Source organism: Podarcis vaucheri (assembly GCF_965113315.1).
Source record: "Podarcis vaucheri genome assembly, chromosome: 14".
NCBI classification, from domain to species: Eukaryota; Metazoa; Chordata; class Lepidosauria; order Squamata; family Lacertidae; genus Podarcis; species Podarcis vaucheri.
Genome location: NC_138752.1, coordinates 6,193,152 through 6,212,387, shown reverse-complemented (window position 1 = coordinate 6,212,387; position 19,236 = coordinate 6,193,152). Strand labels below are relative to the sequence as shown.

Genomic DNA, 19,236 nt, shown 5'->3' with positions numbered 1-19,236 from the left:
ACAATATTTGGAATACAACTAAGGATATATTCAGTAGGATCCTCCTACTCCACAAAGATGTTTGGGGAAACGTTTGTTAAGACACAGGCACAAGTTAGTAGTAATGGAAGGAACACTTTTGCTTCTACAACGTTTCCCCACTCACTCAATAGCATAAAAAGTAGAAGTGGAACAAGATTGACATCTGGTCATCTCAAGTAACTAGAGTCATACCACCCCACTTAGAAGTAGCCTGCTGTGTAAAAACAAAAACAAAAACAAAAAAACACCCTTTCAAATCAGCTAATTGAAGCCAGGCTGTATAGCGGAAAGGAAAAAACCTGAAGGGGAGGAGGGAATAAGCATCACCCCCTCCGGGACAGGCAGAAACATCCCTGAAGCTTTCTAGTCTCATGGCCTTGCTACCAGATCAAAGATAGCAACATATCACAAAGGACACATTACCTTTTTCATCCTTTGAAGAAGCCTTGCTTTCTTTAGATTCCTTAGTAGAGCTAAAAGGAGGAACAAATCAAAGAAAATTGAACATGCAGAATTTGCTTGTCCAGAATCTTACATTATTAAGCAAGTCATTTCAAAAAAAGGAAACAAAAACAAAAAAAGGAGGGCTGGACTGTTATTTGAGGAAAAGTGATTTTCCCTCATCATGGTTTTCTTGCACTGATTTTCCCCAAGATGCCCGAAGATCTAGATTTTCTGACAATTTTATTCAGTGGATATGGTAATCTTCTCCACCTTTCAGGACTGGGACTTGACTTCATACTGGTGTTTCTCAGAACTGAGAGTTGTTCATTACCATCATCACAAGGATACATAAAACTTGACTATTTGAAAAAATAAAAAATAAAATGCTGTCAATTCGCCAATGCAGCCAGCAGGACAAAGCATATACGAAGATCCCGATATTTTTTTTTTTTTAAGGAACACACAGGTAACTTATGGCCGTCAAAACATTTTATAGGCAGGAGCATAAGATACTAATTATAAGTTTCTTGCTGCTACCCCCTTAATGCAGAGTGATCTTATCGAATGCTGGCAGTATCTTAAAGAACTGACATAGAAAGACAAACCTCTTTGCTTGACCTGAGGCCCCAGTAGACGAGAGACCTTTCTTCGAAGTATCCTTGTCTTTGTCTCCAGATTCTGCTTTCTTCGAGCTTTCTCGGGCTTCCTTCTTGACAGGATCCCCCTTCACGCAGTCATCCTTCTTACCATCTTTATGGTTCTCTGTCATCTCATAATCCTTGCTTTCCTTCTCCAGGTTCGGTGCACTGGCATCTTGTCCGTCTTTTGGCTTATTTGCTTCTGAATCTGTAATTTTCAGATTTTTACCTGTTTCTAGAAGGTCATCCCCATCAAAATCCAGAGTGATGGCATCTTCGGCCTGGACTGTAACCGATATGTTATCATCCTCAGCTTCTTTCACAGACACGTTAGCTTCCATCTCTTCCTGAGCAGAGTGATCAGCCTCAGCTAGGCTCTCTTCTGAAGGAAGAGGCTTAGATACTTCTTGTGTACCATCACCAGAACCTGCTTTATCTAAGAGGATTTAACAGGAATAAATATGGCAAAACAAGAAGTTTAAACATTTGCATATGTATAAGCTAGAAGAGAGGACCTAGAAAATACAAAGCCAGTTATTAGAACTGATGGAAGGTTAGGGGGGGAAGGAAAGCATAAGGGGCATTAACATATAAACCAATCCTTTACCCAGGATCACTCATTCTTCATGGCAAACAAATTCTCTAGACATAAATACCAAAACAGAACAGAAGTTAGACAAAGGTTCCATCCAGCAGATACCTGTTCTTCAATACAAGTATCTGGCTTCCAATGTTGGCATTAATGTGCAAAGAAGTTTTTCTTCATGACCAAATAGTGACTGCTTGTCAGTATATCTACACTTCCACTGACAAGTCTTTTTGTCTTCCAATATCCTTCTAATGGCTCATAGTTCAATAGACGAATCCTTCATAGCTGCATAACCACTGTCCTCTGCGTTCCAACTCTTGCTGTCAGCCATGGTGAAGTCGCAGATGTCGGCTGTTCTTGTTCATGCACCAACTTAGTCCAAAGTTCAGAAAGGATGCGGAGTCTTCATCCTGTGTCCATGGGGTCAATACTCTCAGTTCTGTTAATAGTGTTTCCATCAGCATTCTTACGTTCCACAAAAGCTTCTGCCTTCGGATCCCTTCCAAACACCAAGTCTGTGGCTGACACCCACAAGTGCCCTTTCAAGATTTCCACTGTTATGCTTGAGTCACAATGATTCCATGTCCTTTAGTCGACAACATGCAAGGTTCTTAGCATGCTCTCTAGAAGTCTTCTTTGGCAAGAATGTGAAGCCAGGGTGGGTTTCTGTAGCTTTTAAAGGCAATGCTGATTAGATGATTCCATTGTTACTTGTTCCAAAATTTCATGTGAGGCTGTAAAGCATGATGCGGCAATTGCCAATGTGTGGAAGCAGAATGTGGCCTGTAGTTCAAATGGCTTGCAAACTGCAGAATACATAATATTCAACTGGCACCTATCTGTTACTGCAGTGCAAGAGAATGTATAGACATAAAGACTTACCGTACCCCCCACTCCCCCAAAAAGAGAAAAAAAGATTCAGATCCACGGAGTCTGGGATCTTTGTTCCATTAAAGGCATGTTGTGGTCATATGCATGTAACAACATCCACTGAAGTAACTGATAGGCCCATGCGCAATTTAAAAGCAGAAAAGCCAACAGAGAGCATGGATCCAACCACTCTTCATTGCAAAGGCACAGATATAGCTGAAATGCCTGATAGAGAACCAACTAATACAACTGCCATTTACAAAAGGCAACTTGAAGCATATTAGAACACACAAAACTCTACTGAACTTCTAACATACCTCTCTCATTCTCTTCCTCTCCATCCTGTAAAATAAAATAAAAATCGAATAAGCATTCCAGATTAGGATACATTTTAAACAGAGCCAGTAAACTAATGGCAATCTAGAGGAACAAATTGAGGTGCCAGTTCTAATAAGGCAAAGACTCAATTAACAGATATCTGCCCAGCTGAAATCTATTAAGCTTTACATTCTAAGCTAGTACTAGTGGATGGTTTGCAGCTTCCACTATTTCAAAGAATGATTTGTCTACAATATGGAAACTCCAAAAACATACTATGAGATCTAGGGAAGGAACTGCCATTTCCCTTTTGACTATATCCAGGAAGTCCTAAAATTTCCAGTGGAAGCCTTTTAAATGTCTTATGTATGTAATCCAAGACCACACAACTCCGCAAGATTTTGGTGACTGAGGTACAGCAACCCAAGAGACATCCTTCTCATTTATGAAATTATCCTGCTCCCACACATTTCAATAGAACTAGTGCAGTCAAACTTGCTAATGGTTCATCTCCCTCCCTTGTGGTGCCCCTTAAATAGCACCCCAAACCCTTGTTTCAAGGCAAGGCAAGTTCACCTTCCTGCAGATGTCATTAAAAATTGGTTCAGAGCAAGTAACTAACTCTAGTGAAGGCTGCTCTTTCACTACACAAGAAGGAAGAATCCATGTCTGGCAGTGGTGACTGTTGAGCAAAGCCAATGCAGGGGAATATTTTAAAAATAAAATAAAATGGAGGGGCATAGGTACTAGTTTGCACAATGTGCTACACCAGACCCAGGGATATCCTGGAATATTCTGGGAACAGTTAAGTAGTCTGGTTTGAGACAGTAAGGTGCAAGCCATAATCTCATCAATAGTCCACAACACATGGTATTTATTTCAGTAGTTTTGTGGAATTAGATGACAGAGATTAAGGTATACAAAGTCTTTCTACAATGCAACTAAACCTGACACTTTAGAGGTGGTCCCTATAGATCCCTTCTAGCTGAATTCAAATATAATCAGCTTTCTAATCAGGTTTAAGAAGGCAATTTAGAAACTTACATGACTAGCGGAAAAGCTTTCATCTTCTGTATCTCGAATATTGCTGGCCTAACATGAGGAAATAAACAAAGACAGCCTAAGTAAGTTGGCTTACTTCAGAAGCAAGCAAATGCACTAACCAGGAACTTGCACTTTGAATGACAACTGCTTTTTACAAATTGCCTTGGGTGTGGTTCACTCCCACTGGGGAGGTGAGCAGTAACAAGATGATGCCTTCTAAGGGACAGCTGGTAATGTTGCAACCCTCTGCTTAAGCAAGTTTCTCTACCTTGCCATAATTTCCTGCAGTGGAGCAGACCTGTCTAACAGAATGCTGACCAGCTGAACAAAGCTCATTGAGTTCTCTTTGTTTCATCTTCTGCACAGTTGTGGCTGGGCAACCAAAATTTCAGACCCATGAAAACCACACCAAGTCCTATCTTGAGCTTACAAAGGGCAGTCTCCATTTCCAAATATATTAAAGTTACTGAACAATATTATTTGACAAGTCACAAACTGTCCATAAATTGAGCTACTGTCAACAGTGCCATGCGAAGGTTTCGCCTTAATAAGGTTCTTCCATGAACCAGAGAGCACCACAATACCTTGCAACAGGACAGAAAGGCTTCTCTTCCCCACTCCAATCTCTGGAGACATATGGGGAAGCAAGGAGCTCCATTCCCCCAGAAAAACTGTCACAAATGGTAAAGACTCTTGCTGGCAGTTAATCCACTTTTTACACTACACAGTTGCAGCAAGAGGCAAGAAGCAAAGGGAAATTAGATCTTAGCATCAACTGAAATTGAGTCTGGAATTGATGGCCAATCATTTTCTAGCAATGTACTCATCCCAGCATCACTTGCAAACAAACATTCCTGCCAAAAGAAGATTTAGGGAAGATGACAAACAGAGAGGTTGCGTCTAATCAAATATGTGCTGGTTGTTATGATTGTTCAGCACAAAGAACTACAAGTTCTGTAGCTGTATCAAAATTTGGACAATTAATTGTTTCCCATGGCAGTAAATCCTATTCAGGACTTTTATCTTCTTGCGTGAGCAGATCAATGGAATTATTTTATTTTACTACTGTTCTCCCTTACTATATTTAGCTAAGGAAAGTGTTCTTAACAGCTTGATTCTAAGCAGGCTTAGTCATATGTAAGTCTCAGAGTTCCATGGCACTTACTCCCAAGTAAGTGGGAATAGGTTGGGGAAAGGTTCACACTGACATTTTGATCCCACCAACTTCATAAATGCCAGCTCTTCTCATGTCCAATGAGAGTGATGGCATCACACAGAAGGGGCCTTGAAAGACAGATAAATGGAAACGAAGTGTGTTTTGCCGCACAGAACCTGAAGCAACCATGAGTAATTCAGATGACACCTCTTTCCAATGTCACAATTGAACTGGAGGAGAGGAGAAATTACATCTTGTTGCTTACTTAAGCTTGGGTTTCTAAAATGGCACTTTCTCCATTTATGTTGCCTTTGTTTTCTCTCTCTGAAGAGTGCATTTGGGATTAAGGTGGGGATAATTAGAACTGCATGGTAGAAGGGAGAAGCAAGGCAAGGGTTAAACCAATTTACCCACCCATCCTTGGATGCAATCCTCCCAGCACTTGTTTACCTCCTGTGAATCTGCCAATTCACTGAAAATAAAACTAGCAATCACAGACCAGCTGCCAGACTGCGCTTCATACTTGTCTTCCAAAGGCTCTGCTTTGCAAGCTAGAATTATATTCCCAGTTTTGGACCAGGCCAGCATAGCTGCAGAGGAGGTTCAGGCTGGTGCATAAGCGCTCCATTGGTTTAAACATTCACATTGCACAGAGGATGAGAGGAGGCAACAGATTAGCACATACACAAATGGAAACAAAGCACTTGTTTCTGTTGCTTCCATCATTGCTCCTTCCTGAGGGAATTTGTACCCCTTTTCCCTCTCCACTTTGTTCATGGAGGAAAGGCGGTGCAATTTCTATCCCTTGGCCTGACTTTTGTATGAGGCAGCAACAGCAACGAGGTGGATGTTGCTGTGGAAGTAGGGGCACTGACCCAAGGCGAGACAGGCAATCATCTTGGGCAAGGAAGAAGGTGAATTTATGGAATCTTAATGGGACAAATTTTGAAATGAAAGTTGTAGGCGCCATCCTAATAATTTGCTTATATTGCAGTATACCTGGGTTTCCAAGTCCTTCTCTGTCTGCTTTGAATGAGTTTTCTTCTTGTCTACACGAGGCACCGCTTTAGAATTCAAGGATTCCTCTCCGTTTTCTGCAGATTCTTCCGACTCTTTCAATTCATCATTTCCATCCTGGTCACTTGCATCTTGAGCTTCCAGTTCACTCTCCTTTCAATAGGAGCAACACTTAAACTTAATATATCAGAAGGAAATTTCTTGTATCTTGAGTTCAGTAGCCTTAAAACCTAGGATTCTAACTAAACATAAGGTCTCTTCATCAAATTACAAAGCGTTCATGCTTCCTTGACAGATAACTTGCCCAACAATACTTTATTACAGTTGGTATGCAAGGTCTCATAGAACTGTATGCAGATGAAGGAAGCTGAGCTCAATGGGACGTGTTAGTGATGACTTAACTCCCACTGAAATCAAAGGGAACCAAGAGCATCTAACTTAGTCTGAATAACAATAAACTGCAAATTCAGTATCAAAGATGGTTTACAGTCAAAATTGTTTAGAAGTGAGAATGAATTGGCAAAACTTAGGACTGGATCCCCAGTTTTATTTTTCATAGCAGAATTACCTTGACCATGGAATCATCATCCACTGAAGTATCACCACTTAATTCATCAGTTTCCTGCTTTTTACCTAAAAGACATGATATGCCAATGACAAGCTTGTATCTGCTCCATTTCAAGTGTCTCTCTCACCACAAGACTCAGGAAAGCCCTCAACGCATAAGGCACTCCAGAAAAACAATCTAACCAAAAAACATACAACCAATCACCTAGCCCCTTACCCCAAGTAGAAACAAACCATAGCAACAACATATTGAATGTTGTAGGAAGCCTTATTCACATTAAATTTTGGGGGGGAGCTTGTGGTGCAGACAGAACTTAATCAACTTCATCTAAATATATACTGTGACAATCTAGATTGATAGTCTTCTGCAATTGCCTGCTATCAAGTAAAAGATTTGAATTGGTGAGCATCTCTGCCTCTCAGTTATGGAAATTCATCATTAACATCCCCTTCATGTGTTATTCTACTGCGTAGTGTGGCTGCATTACTGGCCCTAGGATCACGCAGTGCTACTTGGCCCTGATCCACAGGAATCACAGAATACCCCCTTCTTGTAAGAAACACATGGCTTGAACTCATATTTTCATATCACATTGTCACTTGCGTATCTATACAACTCTCCTTGTTAGCCAAAGAAATCTTCCAAACAGGTATCATAAAGTAACATATTTGTGTTCAAGGAGTTAAGAGTTCACAACAGCTGAGGGGTACATTTGCTGCCCCAGGTTAAGATGTGATGTCAACATCAGACAAATTAATCTGTAAATTCTACTAGAGGTTAAGGCTTCCACATGAGTACAGCATTCATGTCCCTCAATAGATATATTTGAGTGCCATGTGAGTGCCACTCAGAGTGGCTGGGGAAGCCCAGCCAGATGGACGGGGTTTAACTATAATACAATTTTATCATCATCATCATCAACAACAACATATCCTTATCTGTCTGAGAGCCAGCAAGGTGCAGCGGTTAGTTGGACTAGGACCTGGGAGACCAGGTTCTAAATGCCCACTTGGCCATGAATCTCACCTTGGGCCAGTCACCAACTCTCAGCCTAATCTAGAGGATTATACAGAGAGTGGAGGAACCATGTACAGTGGTACCTCGGGTTAAATACTTAATTCGTTCCAGAGGTCCGTACTTAACCTGAAACTGTTCTTAACCTGAAGCACCACTTTAGCTAATGGGGCCTCCGGCTGCTGCCGCGCTGCTGGAGCCTGATTTCTGTTCTTATCCTGAAGCAAAGTTCTTAACCTGAAGCACTATTTCTAGGTTAGCGGAGTGTGTAACCTGAAGCATATGTAACCCGAGGTACCACTGTACTGATACTGAGTTTCTGGGAAGGAAGGTGGAATATAAATGTAATAATAATAAATTGACATTGGGTCATTCCATATCAAGTGATCCAATTTTTAGCACCAGTTAAAGAGTTACAGAGGTGTCATAATTTTGTTTGATATGTTTTATTGTAATGTCCATGAAATGAAGTACTTTAAAATTTAAAGTAAGCCCATCATATGACATATCATAGTAAAGCCCATGCAGTTCTGAATAGGTTGGTATTTTGAGTTTTGAAATGTCTTAATTGTTGGCTGAGCTTTTAATGTTTTTGTGTAGTCTGGCAAGGACAAAATTGCCATTTTTTTAAAAAAAAAAACTTCAAACCTTCATAACTAAAAAAATGGGATGATATAAAAAAATAAACATTTTAGATTTAAACTTAGTTTTGGTCATTCAACAAGTGTACAATATATTAAGAAAATTGGATGACATGATATGGAATGACCCTTTAATATAAATGCATCTCAACCAACTTAATGCTTTCAATTTTTTTACTAATAAAACAACTACCACAGCCAAATATTCTAAGGTGTTTGTAAATTTAATGTCCACCACTAAAAACTAAGAACAGGTAGTATTCACATGCCCTAGTAGTCACTGTTCCTGTGGGGTTAGAACACCCATACTACTAATGATGATTGGAACAAATGTTTCCAAAAGTGAAAAAAATCCCAATGCTTAATTTTTCTATGGAATTTTTTTTACTTCACAAGTAAATTAGTAACAATGAATGCCAGCACAATATTAAGGAAACGTGGCAGTTTCAGATTTTTCCAGAAAAGCCACTTTGTTGAACACTGTTCCTTGGAACTCAAGATGCCCACCTTGAAAAGCACTCAATTTGGGCAAAAAACAGTGTTTGAATATCTTATTTAGCTCAGTTGAGCAGAGAATCACATCACTCAATTTGATTTAGCAATGGGTGATTTATTTTTCAGCAGCTGTGCTTCCACAAATTCATAGCTTGGCCTGTAATTTTTCAAATGAAAGTTCTTTTTTTAAAAAAAAACTTTTTGGTTTCCCCCTCAAATAGTACAAAACAAAATCTTCAGTAAATTTACTGAGCAAAGTTTTATCTTTACTGCACAACATAAGCTACTTGTATGACAGCATGCTCTTTATGTTAAATTATATTTAAACTTCATTGTTATAGAACTTGTGATGGGAAAAGCTGAAATTTTACATAATTTATGTAAGTACAACTTCCTGGAAATAAGGGAACATTTTTTCTCACTCTTTAAATACAGGCAACTCCCCAATGTCCTCTTTGGGCTCTGGAGAGAGTGTCCTCACGAGCTGGAGGGCCAGTGGGACTTTCTTGAGCTGCTCTGCTGATGTGTAGGGAAGCACCTGCAGCTGTAGTACCCTGCACATCAGCTGTTAGGTGGGAGGCAGAGCAGTCTCAACAAAGCCCTGCTACCCCTCTGGACTCTGCAAGGATACCACGGAGCCCAAAGAGAACTTCCTCTTTGGGCTCTGGCTCCGAAGTCCTCATGACTCCTGAAGAGACCTTTCCCAGAACCTGAAGAGGAAGACCTCCTTGGGCTCTGGCAAAGGTCTCTTCAGGAGCCATGAGGACTCTCCAGGGTGTTCTCCACTTACATGCACTTCACTTATGCATGGGTGGGCCCAGCCAATTAGGTTATTATCAAAATGGCTGCAAAGTAACTTTATTCATGAAGAATAAACAGGGTTCAGAGGACACAGTACCATTGATCAATGTTTTACTTGGAACCATATTATAAAGAAATATACTAAGAACATTAAGAATAATCTATGCAACCTGTATTGATCTGTCTGCTACATTCAATTATATTAATTGCAATAGACTGTGCAAGAAATTTCAAATTGCCAACATCGACTATAGACTTCTGCTATTGATTCAAGAACTATGCAGAAACACAAAAATGAGGGTCACAGTAGGTTTAAATGGTAGTATGACTGATGCCTTTAAAATGTCATGAGGAGTGAAAGCAAGGTTGCATACTGGCTCCCAGGCCTTTTAACTTTCTGGTGATTAGGAACAGAATGATCTCAAGCTTGATGTAAGTAGATGATTTAGTGCTCCTCTCACTTTCCTGACTGGAACTCAAAACTCTCCTGGAGGTGCCCACTAAATACAGTAAACAGGAAAGCCTATCTATGAATTGCTATAAGACCAGGATTATGATTTTGGGAAAGACAGACCTTGATATTAATGGTGTTTAGAGAAGCAAGCTATAGAACAAACTGCCTCATTTAGATACTTGGGTGTACTCTTTAGTGAAACTGGCTCTTGGAAGTGTCAAATGGAAAGTCCAAGCCTAGAAAACCAGATGGGCATTGATAAATGTTCTATTACAATAAGGGAGGGAACCTGCCCTAAAATTATTTGGTAGCAGTGCTTACTCAAATGCCCTATGGCATTGAAATTTGTGGGTCTGTTTCAATTCCATTAAAGTTTTGGGAAATGTACACAATATCCATGTATAGAATACAAGTGGTCAACCTGTGAGGCAAGAGCAGACTGCATCTAGTTAAAATATATTAAAAGAATCACTACTATACCAATTGAGTGTTTTCCTGTGCTATACGGAATTGGGTGATAACTCTGTCAAGATGTTTTAGATTATTATTATTTTCCAGAACTGAGCTCTACATTGACCTTGAATAACTGTCAATCAGTGTTAGAAACTGAGATGCAAAAACTATTCAGCAAATGTCTCCTAGAACCTGGGTTATGGGCACAAAAACAGAATGGTTAGTCACCATTTCCCCGCCCCCAATGCAACAGCACTTTCTGTTAATTTTTTTGTAAAAAAAATATTTGGTTCTTTTTGCAATTTGTGGTATCGGGAGGGTTGTCTTCTGACATAAAAAAATGGGAAACATTAGTGGGCGACTTTCTTCTCTTGGGTAGAGAGACCCTTGTGGTCTTTGGCTTGTGGGAGCAGGGGTTGGCTTATTAAAGTAAAAGATGCTTCCTTTTGCAACTAGGAGCAGCACTTGTACTCCTCTGTGCCGCCTGCGATAAGCATGCAGCAGCCTTCTCTAGGACCTGGAGGAAGGCTGACTGGCTTGGCGGCCTGTTTTTTTTGTAATGGAGCTTCCTAGCAGTCCACAGAGCAAATTCAGTCAAAGATAAAAAATTAAAAAAAGACTAGCGACTGGTTAATTTCGAACACTGGTGTCAATTAAGAGATTGGCTCTTCTGGCTAGAATCCAGAAAGGACTTGAAACTAATTAGGAACACCATAATTCTTCCTTCGTACCCACTCCTGACAACAAAGCATTTCAAAGCTAGTTAGCTGACCAAATGCCTTTATTGAGCTGTGTTTCCAAGTGATGCCAACTGCAACCTTGGATGGCCATTACCATAACAAGGTCCTGTATTCAGAAATACTTTGTGGTGGAAGACATCACTCATTATCTGTTAGACTGCTCTTTATATAGAGATCCAGGAGATCACTTTCGGAAACTTTTGTTCTCACAAGCAAGCAGTTACACTCTGGCAGAAATGGTTGAGTTTCTTTTGAATGACAATAATGGAGGAGCCCTTTACACACTGGCAGCTAAAAAGTCCAGGAAAAATGTGTTTTAGATAAAATTGCTATAAGTTGTTTTGGTGATTCAGAGGTATAATCTGAAATTAAATTAGATTTAAGCTTGTTTGTGCCTTTGGTATCTTTTCTCTCTTATATTATAGATTTATGTTCTGAATGATTTTACAAGTTTGTCATGGCCTTTGGCTAGAACAATAAACTTACGATGACGAATCAAATGCATTTAGAAGAATAATTTCAGTCAAAATTTTCAGTTGAACCACTAACTATTCTGATATCTGTGCTTTTTAAGTTAAGAAAAACAAGGCATAAATTTTAAATGTTGACTGAGCCAAGAAAGCAAGAGTGGCTACCATATGTTGCTGGACTTGAACTCCCAGAAGCCCCAATTACGACCAGGATGGCAAAAACTGGAGTTGTAGTCTGGTAACATCTGGAGATTAGCAAATTAGACATTTGTACTATAAAGGAACAAAGGGCAGAGTAGTCGAAGGCTTCAAACAAACTGGTGTGATCAAGATAAGGATACCAGTTAATTAGTATCTCAATAAATACCAGGATACCTTCTACTTGCAGAAAAGTGTTTTAAAATTCAATAGCAGATTCTTTAACTAACATCAGCATTTTCATAAAGTTTACTTTCACAGAAGTTCTAACCTTTTCCTTTGGTTGGTTTCTTGTTTGGAGTATCAGCTGAGACAGCTATTTCAATATTATCTGGGTCCCCTCCTTCTTCTTCAATAGCCTAACAAAATGAAACAGGACTGGGTTATACAAACATTTTACTCATGAAGTACAATTTAGTTTTTGCACTGATACAATAAGCCTCAAGTTAAGGGCATTTTGCAAAGGACAAAGTGTAATTCATATTGCATAGTTCTGGTGAGGTGCTTGAGGAAGATCCTAATAACACTTTATAATAATGAGAAGGCACAGGGGTGCCTTGAATGGTGGTCAGGGTTGTCGTGGGCAACACCAGCCTCAGTCCCTCTTTTCTTCCCTCTGATGACCTCTCATCTCTCTGCCTCCCAAAAGCTTGTGTGGCTGTATGTTGTAGCAGCCCTGGCTACAAGCTCCGCAGGCGAATGGTGCCTCTGGGGCTGGCCAGTGGGTGCTGATTGCCAGCAACAGAGGTAGCCTTGGAGTAAGCAAACACCTGGGTGAGGGAGCCTACCTAGCCAGCCAGTCCACCAGCCCCTGCTGTTGGGAACGGACAGATAAGTAGGAAGCCGGGCATGCAGGCCAGCACTGCTCTGGCCTTTCTTGTGCCTGCTGAGTGCAATGCCTGCCTGGGAGCTGACTGCCTGGTGAAGGGGAGCCTTTCTGCCATGCAGGCCCAGCAATGCCCAAGGTAAGGTACTGGCCTCACGTTTGGCCAGTCTCCATTGGGCCACTAAGGCTGAGGGCATCCTCTTCCTAGGCCTCTGTGGGGCATGGAGAATCAGGAGTGTGGTGAAGGATGTTTGAAATCTGGGGGGGGGGGGGTGATGGAACACATAGGACTGGGTGTGCGGTGAAGGATGCTTGAAATCAGGCAGGAGCACAGGGGAACCCAAAGGAGAATTTGGCTCCTTGGGAAAGCGGCTATCCTAGGGGAAGGGATTGTGGTGCTGGGGAGGCTAGCGAGCAACGCAAAGCAGGAAGATGGCGCTCATTCCTCCCCTCTCCTAACTTGGGTGTGTGTGTGTGTGTGTGTGTGTTGCATCCCCTTCATCTCAACACTGTGATGTATTGCCATATCATGATGTTTGGCTAGTGATACATTGCAACGTTGAAAAGCTGACGTGGCCCAGCCCTATCTAGCTGTAAAGCTGGGTGGATAAAAATCAATGCTTTTTAAAAAAAATAATAATTTAAAAATCATTTTTTTAAAAAAAATTAAATCAGATTTTTTTTTATTTAAATTGGATTTTTAAAATAAAATGCTTTTGCAGGAAAAATATTTCTAAATATAGTCTTTCATGTGTGCTAAAACTAAGTTTTTCATGTTTCCTGAAACTCAGTCTAAGGTGGATATTTTTTTTTAAAAAAAAAAGGTTTAACCACATCAGTTAACAAACATGGATACATATGCTATAATGTTCTTGTTTTAGTTAAAAAAATTGTTTAAATGGTTATTAAGGAAATGATCATTTTTCTCCTTCCAATAAAGTACAGCAGAAAAGTTGTCCAAATATAAACAGGTAACTTACTAAACCACACCATAATTTCATAATTATCTGTCTATGTATTTCTAATAGTATAACCAAATCAGTAATTTTTGATATAACTGTAAAAACTACTCTAAAAATTTATTATTCCAAAAATGGAACCTTCATATGCTTGTAAATATTAAGATTATACCAACAAGAACGAGTCTCTCTGTAAAAAAATGATTTAAATCTAGTTTTACTGACCAGTGATTTAAATCAAGCATTACTGACTAGTGTTTTAAATCGTAATTTAAATCGATTTGATTTAAATCAAATCCACCTTGCAGTAAATCAATGCCGCTTTTCTCACTTTGCCTTTCATTTCTTCTCATAGTATTATTTTTGCTGGCTTGCCTGGAAAAACAAAGGTTTGATCCCTTCATTTGGATTCTGCTGCATCCTTTTTTTCTAGGAATGCAGGTTGAGCATGGGGGTGGGGAGAGCAAACTGGAAATTATGACAAAAAGGAGGCTTTTTGCGGGGGTGGGTGGGCCGTCCTTCCTGTGTACTTACTCATTCTGAAGTTTGATTTTGTGTATCTGGTATGGAGGGAGCAGTGTAAGTGCTTCTATTTTGAAATAGGTAAGAAACCCATTCTGGTCTAATTCTTTGTTCCGGTCCTGCCCATTTGTGACAGTGAGATTTACCGGATGTGTTGTTGCCTGCTTTTTGAACCTAAGTCTGCAGGATGAGACAGAACATCTTTCTAACCCTCTTGGAGATGACACCAAGTTGTTTGGGGTAGTTTAAACTAAAAGAGGCTGTAAGGCACTCCAAAAGGATCTCTTCAAACCAGGTGAATGGTTTAATCTGGTCCAGTGTTAACAAATGTAAAGTGATGCATGCTGGGGCAAAATATTCTAACATTACATATATGCTATTGAGGTCTGAACTTGCGGTGACTGACCAAGAATGAGATCTTAGGTTTATAATGGAAAGCTCAAGAAGTTGATCCAGGTTGTGGCAGCAGTAAAATGGGTGACCATTAGGAAAAGGATTGGGAAAAAATGGGAATATCGTAATGGCCTTATACAAGTCTATTCTGTAGATGCTCCTGGAATATTGTGTATAATTATTGTCACCACGTATCTTAAAGAATATCATAATGCTGATTTTTTTAAACTAAGGTCATAAAACCTCAACCCTGTTGTCCTTACTTTTGAATACCACAATTTCAGACAGTATGGGTGGAAATATTCATCATCTCCTCACACCCCTCCAACAGGCATACAAAGGAGAAAATTATAAAATGGGAGTTGAATGGTAATGAGATACAAAAATAAAAAATTCTGCACTGCAGGGGGTTGGACTAAACGACCCTTGGTGTCCCTTCCCCAGTCAGTGATAATTATAGGTTAAATGTATGTTCAATAAGTGGTGAGATCAAACATGGGTGAAGTTATTTTTTTTTGGGGGGGTGCAGATATCACTCCTTAGCAAGGGCGCAAAGGACCCTAGATATACCTTTGTCACTGAGTTCAATGTGACTTAAGCTGCCTAACCATGTGCAAGTTTCTCTCCTTCTCCAGTTTCTCCTGCAAAGTATCCTTGGATTTCATTCCAATGAAAATATATAGAGGGATAATTGAGAGACCTCACTGATTGACTGCCACAGAAATTTTAATCGAACAGGATCATACCAGCATCATCACAAGAAATTTAAATGTCCCTGGGATGAATTAGGTTTTTTTGTTTAATTATGTAGCTTTAATATCTAACATGATTTCTTAAGATCAAATTTTATTATGCTGTAAACTACCCTATACTGCACTTCCTCCTATGAGAGGAAAAGTAGCACAGAATGACAATAATTAAATAATACAAGCACAGCATGTTTCCCCTTAAAGCCCCAGTCTGCATGGCCAATCATCAAGAACGATGGTCATAGCCTCCCCCACCCACCCCCCGGTAGTATTTGGATATTTTACTTGCATTTTGTACTCAAACTAAAAACTTTGGAATTGCCAAGGTTGCCTAAAATTTATTTGCAAATGGCAACCATTCATTGCTACCAAAGAACTTATTAAGTATTTTTTTACCATGGAAAAATAAAGCTCTGGAAATTACTCCTTTGAGAAAATGTTCCACCCACATCACTGCTTAGAAGTGAGACTTCTGAATGGACATGAACAAGACTGAGCAGACCGACTACCTAATATAATTGTTCTGAGAGTCTGTTACGCATGGATATGAGACCCAGGTACAGTCCAAGCAATTCCACAGGTACAGGATAGCTGCACACGTCATGCAGCAGTCCTCCATACTAAATGATGACATGCAAACAACATATGCATCATTAGACACCTGTGCCCACAAAGTTAAACCAATCTAGTATGTACTTGAAACAATTGTAGTCCTGGGCAGAAAACAATAAATGCATGGGAGGGGGACTAAATCTCCTAGCCATACCCAACACATTTAATCTGGCATTTTAATCACAGTTTATTCATGTTCATCTTGAAAGCAATATATGATCTGTGTTCAAAGGTGAGGGGCAAGCCACTGAGTTTCAGCTCACTTCTGTCACATGTTGATTATGCCATACAGATAGCATACAAGGACCTTTTCTGTAGTGGTGCCATGGTTGTGGAATCCATGGTTATGGCTGGCACCAATTCATTTTCATTGCCAGCTTAAAGTATTATTTGTTTACACAGGTTTTGTTAAGTAGGAGAGTTACCTACCCTGTGATTAGTCTAAGCTGTTTATCTGCAATTTTAATTTGTTTTACTGTACACCCCTCTGAGTTTGCCTATCAATGAAGAATGGGTTAAAAGTGTTCTTAAATAAATCAACAAATTTAACACTCAACCTATGGAGCTGCCCTTGTTCTGTGCCTTGGGCAAAAGAACGGAGACTCAGGAATTATGACATCTGCAAATAGGGTAACAACCGTGAAGAAATGGGGGTGCAGCAGTACAGGATTCAACAGTTTGCAAATTAAAAGTCTGTCACGAAACACATTAACAGCAATTGGTGATTAACAGAACTTTCACTATGTATGCCTGCAGGTACCAGAAACAACTTATAGCAGGATAACTGTCATGGATCTCAGTACAAACCTGTGATTTTCTTAAATATGCCAAGGGTTCCAGATATAATCTGGTTATTTAGGAAGCCCCCAACATTTATAAGTGCTGTACAAACATTAAACTACAATAGGCCTTTGAAAACCTAACAAACAAGATTTTACTTTCTTTAAAATATTTAGCAACCCTTCATTAAAAGATTCCATAGTGGTGTAGAAAGAGTAAATAAATTTCATTCAATATAAAAATCCATTTTAAAACTAAAAGGAAACCTAATAATATTCAATAAAACGAAACAAAATAGCCCAAAACAAACCTGGACATGATTTTTAAAAAATCTAATCTAAAATGCCCAAGCATACAGAAATGTTTTCACATGGTGTCTAAAAACCTGTAACGTTGGCACCATAGGAAGAGCATTACAAATCTGGGATACCACCAGAGAAAACATCACTCTCGTTTGTGAATCTCATTTGCAGAAGCACAGTATGAAAGCAGGAACTTGGAGCAGGCCTCTTCAGAAGATCTTAAGATATGGGTAGGCTGGTATGGCAAAAGATGCTGCTTCATGAATTTGCGCCCCATATCTTTTCAAGTTTTAAAAGTTAAACACCACGAACACCTTAAGCTAAACCCAGAAGTGATAAGGCAGCCAATGCAGAACTTTCAAAATAAGTGTAGTATGAACAACCCCGGCCTCTATAGCCGAGATCCAAGACAACTTCACAATGCCTAAACATTTACTGAATGATAAATGCACAGCCATATGCAATTGTTATCAGGAGACAAGATGGAATAATGGTTTGACCAGTCAGACTAGCCAGGTTCAAACAGTGGCGTAGCGTGGGTTGTCAGCACCCGGGACAAGGAAAGTAATTTGCGCCCCCTAACCCGTGGATTTGCGCCCCCTAACCCTAACCCCCAGATGTTGCGCCCAGCCCCCCTGCACCCCCCAGGCTATGCCACTGGGTTCAAATCCTCACTTAGCCATTAACTGCTGGTCTGATTCACCTCACAGGGTTGCTGTGCGGAGCAAATATTTTTTTTTGGGGGGGGTGTGAGAGAGAGAGACAACCACTATGCAGACCACCCGGAGCTCCTTGGAGGAAAGAATAAAATCGAAGATGCATCGTGACTTAGCTGAGCACAAGCTCAACTCCACACATGCCCTCCTTCGCTGACTGCTGAGGGTTTCCCGCCTCCTTCCCTCACTTTCAATCTCGCCCATTTGTTTTATGAAGCACATTTTTTTATCGGCTGCCCTATAGCAGACCTCAGGGCAGGATACAGAGCAGCCATTGCCACAGAACCGCCGACAAACAGTTCTCTCGAAATAGTTTTCTGTTTTTAAAGCCCTATTAAACCCCACGGCGTCTCCGGAGCGAGAAATGCGCTACCAGCCTGCAAATTGCGGGGGCAAAGGAAGAAGAAAAGCCTTCACGCGACGCAGGAAAGCCTTCCGCCCGCCGCGCTTCTCCGTTGGAAGGCGGTTAAGAGGAAGGACGCCGAGCGGCGGAGAGAGGGAGAGGCCGCGGAGGCAAGGCGAGCCGGGCGCTCACGGAGGCCCCGCGCCCTCCTCTTCCTCGCTCCCTCCCGAGGCCAGGCCGGCGCTTGGCTGCGGGGCCCGCGGCCTACCCCGCTCCTCCTCCTCCTCACCTGCTTGAGGCGAGCGATGAGGACGGTCTTGACGCCGGCCACGTCCAGGTTGCGGCGCTTCAGCTCGGACTTGAGGTCGATAACGCGCAGCTCCGTGATTTTCTTGCTTTCCGTCGGCGTCTGGTTGGGGCCCGAGGCGCCGCTGGCCGAAGAAGAGGAGGAGGAAGACGAGGCAGCGGTAGCCGAGGCGGCGGGGGAGGCGAAGGCGGCGGTCCCAGACGGCGCAGCGGCCATTTTGCTGCCGTTTCTGCAGCTCGCACAATGCAGCGCCCTTCCCCCTCAGCCTCGGAACCAGCCAGGCCGGCCCTCCAGCGCGCACGCGCAAGCCTCTCGCCTCCTCGCCTATTGGCGAGTCGCGCTCGGGAAGGACCCGGATGCAAGAGACGCCGAGGCTGCGTAGCGGGCGGACATGCGGGGCGGGCGGGCCGTGCACGAGTCTGAGCGCATGCGTGTAACTGAAGGGAGCCTTGTCTTCCGCTGCGCCTTTTCTCTCGCACGCCGCGAGGGGCGCTCGGCTCTGCCTCTTTTTCGTCTTCCAAGCATGCGGATTGGCTAGTTGGATTGCCGGAAGGCAGGAGCTTGAACTTTATTGGAAGAGAGAGAAAGGGAAGCGGGGCTTATGGGAGGGGGCGTTTGAGCGTTCAAAAATGCTGTTGGACTTCAGTTCCCATTAGGCCCAGGCAGCATGGCCGTAGACAGGAGTGATGGGAGTGGCGCCTCAGGTCTCCCACCTCGGCTGATTCCATCAGGCTGCTTCCATTTCAGCAGCGTATTATAAGAACTATTACCGCATAACTTTAAGACTTGAGTTTGC

At 41.4% G+C, this 19,236-nt stretch overlaps 1 protein-coding gene across 1 annotated transcript in view; it reads right to left on the bottom strand.

The window, feature by feature from the left end:
- Positions 1 to 18,709, bottom strand: part of SLTM (SAFB like transcription modulator) — a 37,957-nt gene extending 19,248 nt beyond the window's left edge. The window contains exons 1-8 of the mRNA XM_082198381.1: positions 18,423 to 18,709; positions 12,203 to 12,290; positions 6,666 to 6,730; positions 6,080 to 6,250; positions 3,925 to 3,972; positions 2,880 to 2,904; positions 1,071 to 1,539; positions 445 to 494 (exon numbers count right to left, since the gene is read on the bottom strand). Of these exons, the coding sequence (XP_082054507.1) occupies positions 445 to 494; positions 1,071 to 1,539; positions 2,880 to 2,904; positions 3,925 to 3,972; positions 6,080 to 6,250; positions 6,666 to 6,730; positions 12,203 to 12,290; positions 18,423 to 18,656 (1,150 nt within the window). The 5' untranslated portion in view covers positions 18,657 to 18,709. The remainder of the gene's footprint in view (positions 1 to 444; positions 495 to 1,070; positions 1,540 to 2,879; positions 2,905 to 3,924; positions 3,973 to 6,079; positions 6,251 to 6,665; positions 6,731 to 12,202; positions 12,291 to 18,422) is intronic.
- Positions 18,710 to 19,236: the final 527 nt, after the last annotated feature.